Source organism: Chlorocebus sabaeus, chromosome 11 (genome assembly GCF_047675955.1).
Source record: "Chlorocebus sabaeus isolate Y175 chromosome 11, mChlSab1.0.hap1, whole genome shotgun sequence".
In the NCBI taxonomy this organism is placed as follows: Eukaryota; Metazoa; Chordata; class Mammalia; order Primates; family Cercopithecidae; genus Chlorocebus; species Chlorocebus sabaeus.
In genome coordinates, this window is record NC_132914.1 from 63,663,320 (window position 1) to 63,682,308 (window position 18,989).

The window sequence follows — 18,989 nt, forward strand, 5'->3', positions numbered from 1 at the left end:
CAATCCTCTGCCTTAGGATTTTCCATCAAATGTACTTCCTGAAGTTTCTGGTCCCTAAGCCTCTTTGGAGTATAGGATAGAAATCAGGCTCATTATCAGCTTCCCCTCTGCTTCTTCAGTTAAATTCATCTTTCTTTATCTTCTTTGCCAAATTTGGTTGCTGTTGTCTAGTTTCCTTTTCTTTTTGTCCTTATGAGGCTTTGCCTTTTGAAAAATCTTATATTGTCATTTAAAGTGGAGTGTAGGTAGGGAGAAGAAGTAAAGGCTGTGTTCAAGCTACTGTCTTTTTGAAACAGAGCAGGGACCCCTTTTAGGGTCCTGCTGGGCACCCCCTCCCAAACATAGAAATAAAAAAAAAAATAGTCCTTTCAAGGGAAATTCCAGGCACCTAGGTAGGCTTGAAAAGTAAATGAACAACCCTATAAGCAAGAAGATACAATACTGAGAACTTAAACAATAGCTTCCCAAGCAAGTCAGAATCACAGAGCATTTTGGTTCCCCATAGAAACTAAAAGATAATATCTTAACATATGTTCTTAAGCTGGTTTTCAGAAACCTGGACCCACACCAGATGGAAAATGTTGACCACCATTACATAGACCTCAGAGATCTCATGGAGATAAGGGAGAAGTGAGAATTGAACTCTACCGTTTTTTGTTCTAAATTTCTTCCTGAGGGGCCTGGAGAGAGTCACGCCTAAAGGCCACACCTTAACCTTCCTTTTTTGCTGACCCTAAGATTTTACACAAAGCCCTGCTTCTTTAACCAACTGCAAAAAAAAAAAAAAAAAAAAAAAAAAAAAAAAAAATCTCTGAATCCACCTATGACCTGTAACCCCTACTTTAAGATACCCGCCTTTTTGGGCCAAACCAATGTAAAGTCTCCATGTACTGATTTATGACTTTGCCTATAACCTCCGCCTTCTACCTTTAAAAACCATCTAGGCCATCAGGGAGTTCAAGTCTTAAGGATTAGCTGCCTAATTCTCCTTGCTTGGTGCCTTGCAACAAATGCTTCACTTTCTCTTGCTGAAAATCCTAGTGTCAGTGTTTGGCATTTTCTATATGCTGGGCAAGTGGACCCAAGTTTGGTTTGGTTACATTTTGACCTCAGAAATTTAAAAACCACTCATCATCACACACACACACACATATACATACACACACACACACAAACTCTTAATCATTCAGTTGTACTTTAATTGCAACTGTATACATCATACATGGTAAGTAAAACAAGTTACTTGATTTGAAATGGAGCAGTGAGTAGAGGTTTTTACTGCAAAGTTGGCAAAATAACAGGAACCAATCTCTTCTAAATACACTTTAAGACTTAGGGGAAAAATGACAGATTTGCTGTGCTTGTCATCACAAAGGCTGCTTTATGATTTTATAAGAAAATAAAGCAAGGCTTTGTTCCTACAAACATTTCAGTCAGAACTAAAAAGGAAAGCCAATGAATTCACTGTACTCGCAAAATACTGCCTTTTGCTTTTCTGATATAGGATATAGGGAGTTTCATCAATCAGATGGTGATAGGGATGAGTGGTGTGGTGAAAATAAAGCCGGTGCTAAGTCAGAGACAATGGGTTTGGATCCCTGCTTCACTTTTTATGAGCCCCTGGTCTTTGGGCAGGTTACCCAGCTGAGTTGTTGTTTCCTTTTTGTAAAATGGAGATAGATGTTACAGAGCTACTTTGAGGATTAAGTAAGAAAACACATGCAATTGCAGAGTGCCATGCCTGGTACAAAGTAGACACAAACCCCTGTAATAAAACCTCAAGGGAAAACACCCATGTAAAAAGGACTTTACTGATAATGGGACGTGACAGAGACAATCAGGACTCGCTGACTTGAAAGAGAGGTGGGCTGTGCAGGAAGGTATGAGCTCTGAGGTTTCTGACTGGCTAAGGTGTTGAGGCATCAGGATGTGACTTCCAGTCCTGAACTGCATCCTTCTGCTAGGCTGTCCCACTTTTTTTGCTACAATAAATCACTCTATATTATAGCAATAACATCAATAAAGGAAATGGCTAGTGCTAATATGCTGCAAATGTGTCATCAGAACTTAAGAAAATTAGTCTGAAACTGCTCACTCACTGTGTCTAAAATCAGACAAACTCATTTCTCAGTCAATTAGGTATGAATTGTGAGCCATAAAGGCTCTGCTGGTATGCTTCCAGAGATGAGGGGCTGTTTCTTAATACTCAGAGCTTGCACGAGGTGAAGATGACAGAAAGGGAACTTGGTATAGAGACAGCGAGAAGAATCAAGTCTTTGCAGCGCCTCGGTTTCACTAACAGTACCTATGTGTGTCTGAGAAGAGGCTTCCCAGATTTCCTCCTTATACTGGCACTAGATTTTGTGGGCTGGAGCTGTGCTTAAAATATTTTAACAGGCGTGGTGGCTCACACCTGTAATCCCAACACTTTAAGAGGCTGAGGCAGGAAAATTGCTTGAGTTTAGAAGTTCAAGACCAGCCTGGGCAACACAGTAAGACTTCATCTCTACAAAAATTTAAAAATGAGCCAGGCATGGTGGCTAATACCTGTAGTCCCAGATACTTGGGAGGTTAAAGTGGGAGGATCGCTTGAGCCTAGGAGGTTGAGGCTGCAGTGAGCCATAATAGTGCCGCTGCACTCCAGCCTGGGAGACAGAGTGAGATCCTGTCTCAAAAAATAAAACATAAATAAATAATAAAATATTTCAAAAGGCTCTGTGTGTAAAGTAAATAATAAGGAAGATCATCATCACTAATGTTTGCTAGGGTTCGCAATGTGTTTAAGGCATTTTACATGTAGTAATTCATTTAATCTGGTCAACAATGCTATGAAGAAGGTAATATGTACACCATTTTCTAGATGAAGAAACTTGGCATAGAGAGGGTGAGGGAATGAGGGCATGAGACAGTCTAGGCTCTGAGTCTTTGCTCTTAATCATTTTCCAAGTCAATCTTTCTTCCATCCATGCATCAGCCTTTGCACAAACATTTATATTCATTCATCGTGTCCCTTGGAGGCTCATTTCTTGGAATACATAGTGCTTAGTAAAACATTTGCAGGTAAAGCCCCTTATTCATTCACTCAGCAAACAGAAGTATTATATAAGCACCTTGTATGTCAGGAACTGTGCTAGACCTCAGGATTTTACTAACTCATAACAATGAAAATGGATTCTGAGATTTCTTTTTCTTTTTTTTAAAGAGCAAAGTCTGCTTTCTCATCTGGCAAAATACGAGTATTTTCCATGAGGAGACACAAAATTCAGCATGGTGGTGACGATTACTTGTGTAAATGGAGCTGTAGCTCTAGAATAACTGACAGGCATGTTTGACAAGCTCATGTATCATTTCTCTGTTCCGGAACAGCATAACACTTTCAGCTTCCATGAATGCATTTGCTTGTGGCTGGCTAAAATTAAAGCCATCTTTATGGAGGTTTTTACATTGTTGCCATTATTGCTACTAAAACCCATTTTAGAAGTAAAACACTCATGCAAAACAAAACACCATCATAAAGCATAATATTAAATGATTCTTCATGTGAATAAAACAAGTATTTTGTAGTTTGTGTATAAGACTACAACTCAAACAAATTAGCATACAAATGTCTACTTTTTAATAAGAAATACATCATAGGCTATTTTTAGATGGACACTTTCTGACTAAATTATATTTTTTATTTATATCAATTTGTAATTAAGAATATAGCTATTGTATAAAACAAATTTAAAGACAATATTCCTACTTAAAATTTGAGAGTAAAATAACTGTGTGGCAGTGGCGAAAGAAGCTTCTGAGGAATAGGTGACTTCACAATACCAACCAGCAGGAAGCATCTAGAAGGACAGGGTTTATATTCTTAAAATTTAGCATAGGGCTTAGAGCGTGGTGGACACTCAGAATGCATTTGTTGAGGGAACGCAGAAGAATGAAAGAATGGAAGCGGGGGCAGGGTTTCTGTGTACAGAGGCAGGTTATACACTGCACAACTACAAGATGCACCATTCCCACAGCTAGTTCTGTCATAATAAATGAATGGATTGGAATAAACAAAATAAAAGAATAACCTTAAAGTTTCATGAGGGTTTGCATGCAGAAGCCATCTTGAGCCCTAAATATGTTTGGAACAGTAAATTCTGATATGTTTTCTTAATTTTAGTAGCCCTATTTGTTGACACTATAGTGACATACCATTTTTGCTGCATAGTGAACAAACTGAGAGGCTAAGTGACCCAATTAAGGGAAAAAACAACTTTAGGAGCACTTAGGATCGTGCTGGAGTCTCTAAAATTCCACTCCATCTTTCTACTTTTCTCCCACTAGGTCACATTAGGGTTTGGGGGGATCTAGGCTCTCTCCTATACATGTGGCTTCTTGCTCTTAATATTTATTCTGAATTGCAGTACCATTCTTTTTAGTGTTGCAGTAGATATGTGTGGATTGTTGGTTATAAATAAAATTTCATTTTTCAGTATTAAATTTATATCGTCCATGTTGAATCAGACAGCACCATTTCATACTGCCCAATTGAGAACTTTTATTTATTTTTGGCCTGAACCACTGACAGAAATGCTATCTGACAGAGTGCAGTGAGGCACTTTTATGTGGCTCATCAGTCTTTCTTGAAGAAACCAGCTCTTGGTCACAGTCATTACCTCTATGTCTCCTTTGGTCTTTAAGCATTTAACATTTGCTTCATTTTCTTCGTACATTTATGGATGCATTTAGTCTATGGATATTAAAAGCCCCCCAAAACCCTCAATTTCCATTCTGTAAAAGTCCATTGGAGCTAACATTTTCAAAGTTGTTTTTACCAAAGCAGTTATAAAACTAAAGCCTGAGGAAAGGAGGGAATTGAGTACATTTATATGCTCCACTTTTCTTTCTGATTCAGTTTTCCAGACACTGTGCACCATGGATGAATTCAAGGATTTACTTAAAGTAAGAGACATTGTTTTAGTCTTGTGAAAAGGATTATAGATGCATAGTGGACAGATGGGAAGATAGCCTTAAAAGTAAATAAATGTAATTTTTGTTAAATAGATTATTATAAAAACTTAATTCACAATATACTATGTGAATTAATATACAATATACTAATAATATGTATTATATAATATACTAATAATTCACAATATAAAATGTAGAGAATCTATATTCATCTATCTCTCATCTAACTATTTATATAGTTGTGTGAGATACATGTTTAGTACTGACTCATCACTTGCCAGGCACTGTACTAGGTATATAAATATGCAATTTTATTCAATAATTAAAACAATCCTATATTTTCTAGCTATACTTATCTTCATTTTGCAGATGAAGAAATACAAGATTGGAGAGAGTTTGAGTAACCTGCCCCATTCGTAGAGCCAGTAAGTGCTGGAGGTCTAACTGACTCTACATTTTTGTACCATGACATAAAAACTTGGCAAAGACATATAAAACATTTGTCACACCTGCAAACCTTTTGACAACACAGTTTTCTAATGTCTTTAAAAATTATTTAGAAGAAATAACTTCTACTTACAACTTATGGTTATTCCAAGTTCCACATTGTGCTTCTTAGGGAGCTTTACATGAAATGTTCCACTACTTGGGATCACAGACTCTAATATCAAAACAAAAAAAAAATGTGTTAATAGAACACTGAGGACTGGAGCACCCATCAATAAAAATGCATTAGGAATACTTGCATCATAATCAACTGTAGCTAAAACTGTAGGAACTGAAGTAAGATGAATGCCTTTAAAATTCTGGTAAATTGAGCTCCTAGTGATGAATACACTTCTTATTCATAGGCAACTGTGCATAATTCACAGCAACAGTTGAGTTCAGTATTTCTCAAGTGTGATGCACGCACCATCTACATCAAATTTACCTGGAATGGGAGTTACACATAATGATTCCTGAATACTTCCAACCTATGAATCAGAATCTCTAAAGATGAGGCCTAGAGATCTCTAGGCGATTCTTAGGTGTAGTAAAGGGTTAAGAACCTTAGGTCCTATTATATTCTTTCCACCCCCAACCATATTTTCCAAGAGTGTGCTATTCAGTAATTCTTCCCCCAACCCTGTTCCACCCCTATTTATTGTTTGAAGATATCTGGGAAAACAAATTTCAGGAGAGATGTGAGTTTGGTGTGATGGTTGTTGATTGGGCATTGAGAGTGAGTGGAGAGGTGCCTTAATTTGTAATGTAAAAAGTGAAAAGTACAATTAAAGAGGTAGAATCAGGAGTGACATTCAAAATATTTCACAACCAGAACAGTACTGGTTATCAGTCAAAAGGACAAAAATAACCAATCAGATTAGATGCTGACCACAGAGTTGGAATATAGGGACCCAGGAGATTCCAACTACATTAAACGATCCTTCAGTTCTGTATAATGGGGAGCTTTTAGAGATTCCACAGAGGATCACAGGGCACTGGAAGAGAGTGAAAGTGGGCTCAGATACTGGCCAGTTGGTATAGAAGTAAGCTAATATCAAAGCAACAGAGAGAGAACCAGTGTGCACTGGCTGAATCTCAACCCAGGACAGAGCTAAGTTGATTTTATCCAGACCTAATTAATGTCTGAGAAAGGAAGAAATTGCCACAGATTCTTAAATATACTCTTCTTAAAATTCCTTTAACAGTCAGAAAGACCTTTAATTAATGATAAGCTTAAAATGGAAATATCCATTGAAGAGATAGCATCTACTCATGCTAAGTTGCTAATGACTATAATCTTTTCTGATGGTTTTGGAAATAAGTGGGGAGAGGCTTCAGGAACAGTGGAAACTTCAGCATAAGGAGAGGACTGTGGGATGGGTGAGCTATCCACTCGGCCTGCTTGATCAGCTTGACTCAAGGCAGGTGCCCATCTGGCACACAAACAATTAACCACAGCAGAACTATTAGGCCCTCAGGCCCTTAGCTCAATTTACTAATCACATATTTAACACATTTGAGTCAGTGCAAAGTGGGGTGATGGTTAGTATTGGATTCATGGAAACAGAGAGGACTCCCTTCTTTGTTCGGCCTTGAATTGCTCTTCTTGACCTCTCATCCTTTCCGAGGAGAAATTCAGGTATTAAACGTCTCATAAGAGCAGAATCTGATTTTTCAACTCAGAAGGTTCGCTATACAGTGTTAAACTGGAGCACACAACAGAAATTTGATTTCCCTGGGCCCGCTTGGCTTTTAGAAAGCCACCTATAAAAAAGGATCCCCAAACTGGCCGTCTCAGCATCGGTGGTGCTATGGGGTCTTCCTTCTTTGGCCTCCCTCCTTCGCTCTGGTTTTTATTTACTTCAGAGGGGAGCGAAGGAATCAACTGCCTTTCCCACTTCCTCCCTCGACCAAGTGAGTGTCACGGACTGAGTTAACATCTTCGACTTCGGGGTTGTCCTCAGCTAACACTCTCTTGGGCCAGGAAATGAATCCACATATATTTATTTGTTTATTCATTCATTAAGAATTTGTACCCTTTCAATTTCTCAACAGGACTTGAGATAGAGAAAATTATTTCCCACAGGAGATTTGAAAAAGACTGGCTAATCTGGAAAAGAGAACGCAATAGGCAAAAAACACTTAGGTGTGCTTTACTTCCTTACTTCAGGAGCTGCAAATATCATAAATGTTTTCTTACAGAATATTTTTTCAACCCATGCCTTTCCTGAGTCCTCCCCATACCATGCTTTAACAACAAAAGGCTAATTGCCACCTTCCTTCCACTCTCAAAGTGACAGCTTAAGAATTTGGAATTAGCATGCAGACTGGGGGCAGAGAGGGTCTTTGGAAGTGACCAGGTTTTGCCCATATGTACCAGCAGCCAGTCAGCAGGGAGAAGGAAGAAAGAAGCAAGTGTATATGAGGAGAGAGCCTGTGCCTGGCCTTGACAGTCACTGAAGTCAGGTTCCAGCCCTTCCTGGCTGTGAAACCAGATTGTGCTTCCAGTGAATGCCTCTTCTTTGATTAAACTAGGTGGAGTGCATGTTTCTTGCTGGCAACTGAAAGATCCCTGATGAACACATTGATTTGGTAGAGGAAATGGGATGAGGACATGCAGAAAGCCTCCACACAAGTGTTTACAGGCATAGCAGAAATAAATGATTTGATTACTTGGATAAAGCACACAAATGGCCCATAAGTAAATGCGCATGAAGCATCACTATTTGTAGAACTCATTTCACAAATGTGTGATCATTTAATATTTTCTTTCTTTTCTTTGTTTTTTTTTTTTTTTTTAGGAGACAGGGTCTCACTCTGTCACCCAGGCCGGCGTACTGTGGCACAATCACAGTTCACTGCAGCCTTGACCTCTGCAGGCTCAGGTGATCCTCCTGCTTTAGCCTCCCAAGTAGCTAGGACTACAAGCGCCCACGACCATGCCCAGATAATTTTTGTATTTTTTGTAGAGACGGGGTTTCCGCCATGTTGCCCAGGCTGGTCTCAAACTCCCGGGCTCAAGTGATCTGTCCACCTCAGCCTCCTAAAAGGCTGTGATTACAGGCGGAGCCACTGCACCTGTCCTACCCATTTAATATTTTCTGTTTTAAGAAACAGTTCTCTGTGAAAGGCGAGGGGAGCATACACATATTTGTACACGTATATCTGTATATCTGTATACGTATATAGCATCTTGCCCATGATGCTAAGCTTGTGTAAGTGAGGTCTTTGAAACACAAGGGCCAGAAAATGCTGTTCTAGAATAGTTACTACAGCAACATTTTGCTTTTATAAATTTTTAATCCAGGGAACCTTGACCAAGATTAACATTGTTAATGACACTGCAGGAGATATTATCACTTCCTGGAAAACAGTAATGAATCACTTCTGACTACATGAGATTTGAAATATTCATAATGATGAGCAAATATCAACTAATAAATCTCTTTGATCAAGCTGCAGCTTCATTTTAATCTTTAAATGCCAACATGATTTATTTTATATTTGTTATTTTTTCTTTATATAATTATTTGGCTGCTAAAGCAAAGGCATATTTAATTTGGGGTTTCTTAAAGAAACACTAGTAAAGAGGGAAAGATCCAATATTTGGAAAAACAGCAGGTTTAGAGGAAGTATATAGAATCTAAGAACAAATGATGTTTATTTTGTTAGACTCACATGTAATTATTTTGTGCTTCCCTGATTTTGCTTTATCTTTAATACTATAATTAAAAACACATTTGGGTAAACAAAGGTCTCCTTCTTTCCAAGTGGTCTGCTCTTCTGCCTGAAGCATTCATTGTTGGCACAGTAAGATAACAACCACATCATTATTTATCAGTGCAGACACCCTTTGTGAGGAACGTGAATGTTTAATTCCCACCAATGCAGAGAAAGGCACTGGGGGCTCCATAATAATGGCAAACATTCTTTGATAGGATTCTCACTGAGACTTTTTTCCAGAACAAAGATATATATATTTTTTTCCAACAAAATAACTTCAGACTTAAAGTAGAAACGTCAGGTATTATTCATGACATTAGTTGGAGATTGGTGTTTAAAAGACAGTAACAAAAAAGGCAAAATGTAAATTGTGCATATATTATGATTACAGCTTTATAAAATTATATGTATGGTAAGGATTTTGGTAAGAAATATAAAAAATTTAAACATATTTATTAGCATGATGGCTATAAGCACCTTTAACTTAAAACCATGTCATCAAAGTTACTATGCTGTTTGTGCAGTACAGTACCTATATTTAAAGAGACAGATTTGGGGCCAGGCGCAGTGGCTCACACCTGTAACTCTAGCACTTTGGGAGGCTGAGGTAGGTGGATTGCCTGAACTCAGGAGTTTGAGACCAGCCTGGCCAACATGGTGAAACCCTGTCTCTACCAAAAATACAAAAATACTTAGCCAGGCTTGGTGGCACATGCCTATAATCCCAGCTACTTGGGACACTGAGGCACAAGAATCGCCTGAACCCAGGAGACGGAGGTTGCAGTGAACTAAGATAGCACCACTGCACTTCACTTCAGCCTGGGTAAGACAGCAAGACTCTGTCTCAAAAAAAAAAAAAAAAAGGGAGAAAAGGGAGAGAGATTTGGGCAAAAATGAGTCAAGCTTTTTTAACCACTCTATGTCACTTAAAATATTTATAAAATAGAGATAATTTGTCTCTGAGGTCCAAAGGTTTGGGAATTAATATCTGGTTGTAAAATATTTCTGAGGCAGAATTTTGGAAATGGATGGCTTATATCCAGACAACTGGGAGTGGATTCAGAAGTACTGAGCAGTCTTGAAACAACTCACATGAAGATTCCCCACCAATGTCCCAAGTTCTTGACTGGCTAGAAAGGATTCTTCCGAATCCAATAGTTTCCAGTAGATACTAGTAGGTTGGTAATGACTAACTAGAGTGTTCTACTGAGGACCATGATGCTGTATCTGGGCTCAGCGGGAGAATACTAGTGTCAACTAGTGATGTCTGTCATGAGGAAGGAACAACAAGATGGGAACATAGCTTTTCTTGCCCTATTCTATATTATTTCCATCTATTTGAAGTGGGTTACTTTCCGGAACAATTAAGGGCAGTGGGAGATGAACTTACATTTCCTTTTCCTGTCCCTTATCAAGTAAGCTGGGTACTGAACAAACTGGGTTTAACAGACAGAGTTCCTAATTTTTTAGGAGCTTAAATTTAAGACATTAAAGTATTCAATCAACAAATATTAAAATATACACATATATATTCATAAGTAAATACTTAGATACTGCTTATGAAGAAGAGTAAATTGTGCTGGTAATTTCACAACTGGAATGTAGTGAGTGGGTGCCGCTGAACGTACTACAGGGCACACAATATTCAACAAACCACCTCCCTGCAACAAAGAATGTCCGTGGGGCAGAGGTTTAGAACTCCTGCTCTAATTGCTTCATCCTGGTAACATCTCTTGGAAGAGTCAGTGCAATGTGATATGGGGAAGAGAGACTACAAGTCAACAGACCTAGGTCTACCATTCACCCTGCTGTATGACCTTGGGTTTCCCCAACTGAGCCTCAGTTTCCCCATTTATAATGAATAAAGGTATTGGATTATAAGAGGCATTTCACTACTAATGTTCCGTTATTGTAGTTAATAATAATTAACAATTAATGTTGTATTATTGTAGTTATTGTACATTCTGGGGTTGCTGGACAGACTTCTTTGAAAACCATATCGTTACCACCATCTGACCCATCCTTAAAAAGTCCGACCTGATTCTTGCTTGGTCACAGTTGACTAGAAGGGTAGGATACCAAAACTAAGCTGGGCCAATTAGATTCTTTCTCCTGGGAATGAGAAATTAGAACGGGCTGGGCACTTTAGCCAAGATGGGACAATTACACACAATAAAAAGTCAGAGAAAACTTGTCTACAGGGACAAATGGAGGAGATATGCAGAAACAAGCAGCACTGAGAGACCAGGAACCCCAGAGAAACAGTGGGGATGATCTCAGCTCCTGATGCAATCTGAAGTTCCTGATCCCAGTTCCTCAGGAAAGCCAACTGCTCACCATCCATTCATTCACTGAGTATTTTTTTTTTTTTGAGACGGAGTCTTGCTCTGTTGCCCAGGCTGGAGTACAGTGGCATGATCTTGGCTCACTGCAACCTCTGCCTCCCAGGTTCAAGCGATTCTCCTGCCTCAGCCTCCCCAGTAGCTAGGATCACAGGCGCACACCACCACGCCAGGCTAATTTTTATATTTTTAGTAGAGACAGGGTTTCACTATGTTGGGCAGGCTGGTTAGGAACTCCTGACCTCAAGTAATTCACCTGCCTCAGCCTCCCAAAGTGGTGGGATTACAGGCGTGAGTTACCACATCTGGCCTCATTCACCAAGTATTGACTAAACGAGAGCTTCTTGTATTCTAAGCAATACATTGGGTGCTAGGTGTACATTCATAAACAAAACCCACAAAGTCCCTGATTTCATAGGTTTTTCCACTGGAGGAGAGCGAAAATAAACAAATAAATATACAATACAACGTCAGAGTGTCAGAAGGCCTAAGCAGAACCATAAATCTGGGCAAGAGAATAGAGAGTGATAGATGGTCAGGAAGGCTTCTCTGAGCAAGTGACATTTGAGCAAAGACCTGAATGAAGTGAGTCAAACCACCCAACATGACAGAAAGCAGCTACTGCAAAGCTCCTTCTGTGGTATTGTGCTTGGCATGTGCAATGCAGCTACTTCATATTCCCCTCATAATTCTAAGTCCTGCCATCCTTCGGTGAGATTTCACTGCATGACTGGTCCTTCCATTACACTGTGTTCCCAATTCTCAGATCTCTCCTGGTTGAGGATCTTAACCTCCACTCTACTTTTGCAAATCACCACCATAAGTCTTGCTTGACTGTCTCTGAAATCCTAAACTCTAATACAGCACTTGGGCCTCAATCTCCTAGACATCAGCTGTCTCATTCCTTTCTCTCACTATCCCTTTTTCTTCCTGCAGATCTCTAGTTCCTGGAGTCTTCCCTTTTCTCTCAGTCTATCGGGCTGATCTATTACTGATTCCCATCTCTCCCACTTTGATTCTTTCAAACACAGTAGTGTAGTGTAGTGCTGCCAGTGTGGCCTTCAAAGCCAGACTGCCTGGGTTAAAATTCCAGCCTACCATCAACTATGTGTGCCTCAATTTTCTGAGGACGTAATCATAGTAATCTCTTCCATTGCTGTTATAAGAATTAAGCAATTTGATGCACACACCATGTTTAGAAAGTGACAGGCCACAGAACAAGCATTTGATAAATATTACCATAATAATTATGGTGTTACTATCATAATTATTCATCTGCTCTCCCAGAAACATATTGAACCTCCCTGACTAGTTCTTCTGTTGAACCTTCTCTTGAAACCTCAATCTCTGGTTCAATCTAATCATTCATTTTCTCTGCTCTTATTACTTGGCAGCTGAGGTCTCCTGAAAATAAACAACAACAACAACAACATACTCCACTGTGTAGGTTGATGGTGCTATAAACTTCAAGCTTCCAGACTCTGCTTGAATATCCTTTTACAGGCTTCTGGTTGGTTTCTTCATGCATTCCTCCCATTTGCTATTCTAAATCTTCATTCTTTTCAACCCTCCAAGCGGCTGATCTTTTCAACCTTGCTTGACAGTTCTTACATGAACCACCTAAAAGCCAGCTAAAAATGTACTTATATTCTCACATCCTTTTCTTTTCTTTTTAAAAATTATTTTAATTTTTGTGGGTACATATTAGGCATATAAATATATAGGTTACATGGGATACTTTGATGTAAGCATGCAATGCACAGTAACCGCATCAGGGCAAATGGGGTATCCATCCCCTCTAGTACCCATAGTTTGAGTTTCAAACAATCCAGTTATACTATTCTGGCTGTTTTTAAATGTATGATTAAATTATTTTTTTACTGCAGTCACCATGTGGTGCTAGCAAACACCAGGTCTTATTCATTCTTTCCAAATTTTTTTTGGACCCATTAACCATCCCCACTCCCCACTATTATCACTACTCTTCCCAGCCTCTGGTAACCATCCTTCTACTCTCTATCTCCGGGAGTTCAGTTGTTTTAATTTTTAGCTCCCACAGTTAAGTGAGAATAGGTAATGTTTGTCTTTCTGTGTCTCCCAACCTTTTCTACAAACTCATAAGAAGAGGTCTTCTACCTTCTGTCCTGGACTGCTCTTTCTCATTCCTTTGTGGATCTGATTCCATTATTATTATCTCTTCTCTCCCTCATTCATGTCAGTCCCCAAACATGCTCAATCTCTCCAATCTTAACAAAACAAAGTCACAATACGAAATAACACCCCTCTGAACTTTGAGTCTCCCACTATCTGTTGTCTCTTCTTTCTCTACAGCTAAGTTTCTTGACCTCACCAAATGTCCCCTGGGGCAAAATTGACCCCAGTTGAGAACTACTGAATAAAGGTTATAATACAACATAAAATAGAGCAACAAGTGTGTAAGTAAATGCAGAAGTTCTCAAAAGAGGAGCCCACAGTGGTCTCCAGTCTCTTTCATCCATTCAGTGCATTTTTCCAGCCAAACTCTCTTCCAAAATCCGGTTCCTAAAGCAGACAGCAAGCAGAGCATCTCTGTACTTATCACTCTCCACTCATTCCTTAGCTCACTGCAATGTGACTTCTGCCCCTACTTCTCAGATCTTTTTACACTATGGCAATGTCTTTCTTCTTAATGGCCAGATCCAAAGGACATTTCCTACCTTACGTTACTTGAATTCTCCATAGTACCTTTAAGCTATCAATAGTGACTTTTGCTTTGAAATTCTTTCTTTGGCTTCCAAAATGCCACCTTCTTTTAGTTCTCCTTCCATTTCTCAAGGTGCACCTTCATCAGCTTTACTCACATTTTTTTTCCCTTTAAATCTCAGTATTCCTCAGGCAGAGTCCCCTCCTCAGTCCCTTTCTTACTGCCACTCTTTCCTTAGTGGTCTCCTTTTTTCCGATGACTTTAACAATCACTGCCATGTTGGTTACTCCTCAGTCTTGCTATCCAGCCCAGACCCCGAATCCTAGGCTCCAAAAGGTAATGCCTGCGTTACTCTCTCCTGGGCCCTTCTTTCTGCATTCCAGTGGCAACACAAATTTGGCAAGTCTATTCTTACCATTCAGCAGCTCTTTCTCTCCTATTTAGCTTTGAACTCTTTGAGGATATGGATCCTTTCTATTTTCTCTTTCAATGATCTGAAAACAGCACAGTGCTTAGCACCTAGTAATGGGTGCTCAGTAACTGTCATTTGAATTAAGGAACAGACATGCTTGTCTTTTTTCTCTAGTATTGGCAGTGGATTTGCCAACTCATCTCTAAAATAGAATTATTTTTCCTATTTCCAAATTTCCTCTCTTCCAGTCTTCTCAGCTAAAGACATCACTGTCTACCTGACTGCTCACCCTGACACCTCAAGAGCCCTCCATGCTCTTCCTTCTCCCTCACCTTCCATATCTAACCCATAAGCAAGTGCTATTAGCTCTGTGTCAAGCCATGTCCTAAATTCCACTATTTGTTACCACTTCCAGCACTACCACTGTGTCAGGCCACTATCATGTCTTACCTGTCCAACTGCCACAATCTCCAAACTGGTTTTGCCTGCTTCTGCTATTTTCCCCTTCCATGTCAGAAGGCTCTTTCTAAAACATTCCACAGATTAGCTCATCCACATAAAATACTCCATGGCTTCATTACACTTGGAATGTGATCTAAATTCCTTACCAGGCACTGCATTACTCCGTCTCTCTAACCTCTCCAACTCCATCACCAAATCCAAACCCAATCCAAACCCAACTCCCTTAATTGTTCCAGGAACAGCTCTTTTTGTTGTTTCTCCAGCAAGCTAATTGTTTTGGCTTAGGGTCTTTATGCTGCCTACTCCCTCTCCCTAGAATGCCTCTTCTGAGAAAAAAAGGCTTACCCTTCTCAGCCTTCTTATCCCTGCCCAAATGTCACTTCCTTAGAGCATCAGCCTACAAATTAGCTCCCCTAAAGTCATTCTCTAACCCTCTATCCTGTGCTATTTTCCTTAGAGCACTTATTCTCTAAATTTGTATTTGTTAATTTTAATTACTTAATTTTTTTGAGACAGGGTCTCACTCTGTCACACAGGCTGGAGTTCAGTGGTACAATCACTGCTCACTGCAGCCTTGACCTCCAGGGCTCAAGTGATCCTTTCAACTCAGCCTCCTGAGCAGCTGGGATTACAGGCATGCACTACCATGCCAGGCTAACTTAAACAACTTTTTTTTCTTTTCTTTTCTTTTTTTAAGAGATGAGGTCTTACTATATTTCCCAGGCTGGTTTTGAACTTCTGGGCTCAAGTGATCCTTCCACCTTGGCCTCGAAAGTGCTGGGGTTATAGGTGTAAGCCACCACACTGGCAATATTTGTTAATTTTTAAATTAACTTTCTATATGCTGCTATAATATAAGCTTCATATAATACAAGTTTTTAAAAAATATATAAGCTTTTTTTTACTTTCCTGTCTACTATTACATCTACATTGTGTAGGGGCATAACTGGCCCATGGTAAATAGTAAATATTTGTTGGAATAATGTGATCCCTGTGTCCACAAGCATATCTTTACTAACTGGTAAGGGTTATTGGGTCTGTGAGGTAGTCTTTCACTGTGTGAAGACAATTTTCTTAAATGGAACTAGCACCAATCTCTAAAATCCACACACCTGTCAGGACTCTGACTATAACCAAACTTTAGTTTGGTTCCCTGGAGCCCTCTTCTTGACTATGCCTTGTTTTTGGGCTGGGAGCCCAATTTTAACAAGAATCTGCTGCATCAGTTTAGGGAGAATCCCCTTGGCCCTCCACCTTTGATATTTAATCAAGTTCCTTTTAGTAATTTTCCATTCAATGACTCCCCCGTCTTCACTTTGTCTACTGGCTATAAACTCCCAACTGCCCTGGCTATATTTGGAATTGGGTTCAATCTCTCTCCCCTACCACAATATTCTTTTTTTTTTTTTTTTGAGATGGAGTTTTGCTTTCATTGCCCAGATTGCCCAGGCTGGAGTGCAGTGGCGCGATCTCGGCTCACTGCAACCTCTGCCTCCCGGGTTCACGCAATTCTCCGGCCTCAGCCTCCCAAGTAGCTGGGACTACAGGTGTCTGCCATCATGCCTGGCTAATTTTTTGTATTTTTAGTACAGACAGGGTTTCATCAAGTTGGCCAGGCTGGTCTCAAACTCCTGATCTCAGGTGATCCACTTGCCTCGGCCTCCCAAAGTGCTAGGATTAAAGGTGTGAGCCACCATTCCTGGCCTACTGTAATATTCTTGACCCCTACTGCAGTTGTCTCCAATAAAGTCTTCCTTGTCATTTTTAACAAGTATCTGCTGTCATTTCTCTTTAACATTAAAAACTATTTGCCAACTGGGCTTGTTTAAAAACACTTAGGGAATTTTCATTGCTCTCAAAAGAAGTTTCATGTGTTCTTTGCAGTGTGAAGGGTCAAAGAGAGGCTTTACTTGTCTCTGACTGAAGAATATGGTTTCTCTAGTATACAGAAGAATGAAAGAATGAAGGCCACATGATTTGTTTTTGTCGCCTCTGTAGTTGTGGCTATTATTCAATTTGTCACATTTATTTTCAGTTGTTCGTGCGGTGACATTTTAAGGAATAATCGAAAACAATGCTCAATTCAAAATGACACGACACCCTACACCTCCTAAACAAAAGCATATTCAGCATATAAAACAATAGTTTCCTCTCTGCCACATAACCAATATAATTCACATGCAGTCCACTCCTGACTCTGTCACTGACTTGCGATGATATGATTATACCTGCAACATCAAACTCGATTTCCAGTGTGACCTTGCTCGTGATTGAAGAGTCTCGGAGGAGCTGATTGGCTTCTTCGAAGGTGCTGTCTTCTGTTGGAATTCCATTGATGGCCATCACTCTGTCTCCAATCTGTAGCACCCCACATCTAATTTAGAACCACATGTGAGAGGTTGTAGATGGAGTAAATAATTACCAAGTTGAGCTTGCCAAATCTACCTTGCTTGATCCTTGCAAAATAGCATCATAATTTGGTCTTGCTTATTCAATGCTGTGGGCATCATATAGGTCAACTTCAACATCTTATGTTGTTGCATTTCATGGTTATAATTGTGAGCAGGGGAATCCTGAAGTATCCCAGAGAAGTAATTAATAATTCATAACCATGGTATTGTTAGAATCTGATCCAAACCAATATTTAGTAATGATGAATGTATATTCCCCAATGGCAGAAACTATTGAAGTTGAACTTCAGGATATGTTTTATTTATGAATTTTTCTCCTTTTTAATTAATATAGCTTCTAGTCCCTTGATGGACAAAATCTGCTAGTTAAAGGCATCCATGCTCATTACTCTTTTCAAACCTGATCAAGAACATAGAATTTTATTGTCAGAAGAGGGTTCATCACATCTTGCATTTCCTACGTTGAGCAATGTTTCATAATTCACTAGCCATTCAAAGATAGCAGGTACCAGAAACGCAGAGCAGAAAATGATGCTGTAAAAGAGTCTCACCTCTCTGCTGGGCTGTCAGCTTCGATATAGGAAATCAGAGGTGGAGAAGAGAGAGTTTCTGTGGCAAACACACTGCCCTGCAGTTGGATCCCAAATCCTGTGACAGGATCTGCCGTCAGCACAACCTCTGTGGTTTCTGTGTGAACAACCTGCCCAGCCAATCCCACTGTGCTGGAGGCTAAGGACACTAGAGGAACAAACAGAAAATACTGACTTTAGGTTGGAGCAAGCACCAGGAATACCAGCATTTCCAAAATAGATCGTGTCTCTGCATAAAAACTTAATGGCAATGGTGGGAGGTTAAATTATGGCCTCTGGTTTAGCAAAAGTTGAAAAAGATAAGTGAATCTCTCAATATTCATCACATTTCAATAATAATATCAGTGTATCCCTGTACCCTGGCTCCCCACTCCTCAAACCAGGGATCATCGTGGGGGCTTCAAGAGGATGGTCTTAGGGTCAGGGTACGTGGGTTTTAGTACTGGCTCTATCACTGAACACCAGCTGGGGAACATTGGGGTAGGCCATTTTGTGTCTCTGTGTGTCTACATCCTAAGAAAAAGAGAGTTGAGCTAGCTGGTCTCATGTTTTTTTCCACTTTAGCCATTTGCATCTGGGCTTTGTGACTTTTAAACAATTCTACTTTTAGCTTTGAATAAATGATTAATCTAAATCTGACCCTTGGAGTGGTGAGGCTGTGCTGCTCCTTAATCTAGTGTTGAATTGGCACGATGATGTTGTTTAAACTCTGTACATTCCTCCTGTCCCCTCAGAGTTTGGTCTCTTCAGCCTTGCTCTTTCCTACTGGGTCTCTAGTCTATGCTGATGTATTTCATTTATTTCCTATTATTTATCCTATTTCATTTATCTCTCTGATATTCATCTACACCTTCCAGCAGATGTCTCCATCTTATTTCCATTCCCAACTCATGAAAGGGCTGCTCCACTCCTCCATGCCTTTCTCTCAGC

The 18,989-nt window shown here is 39.7% G+C and overlaps 1 protein-coding gene across 12 annotated transcripts in view; it reads right to left on the minus strand.

Moving 5' to 3' along the window:
* GRIP1 (glutamate receptor interacting protein 1) overlaps window positions 1-18,989 on the minus strand; it is a 723,532-nt gene that overhangs the window by 78,531 nt on the left and 626,012 nt on the right. For all 12 annotated transcript variants that reach the window (XM_037987743.2, XM_037987719.2, XM_008003935.3 and 9 more), the window contains 3 exons: window positions 18,021-18,207; window positions 17,287-17,432; window positions 5,531-5,611 (listed from right to left, as the gene is read on the minus strand). In XM_037987743.2, coding sequence (XP_037843671.2) covers window positions 5,531-5,611; window positions 17,287-17,432; window positions 18,021-18,207 — 414 coding nt within the window. The remainder of the gene's footprint in view (window positions 1-5,530; window positions 5,612-17,286; window positions 17,433-18,020; window positions 18,208-18,989) is intronic.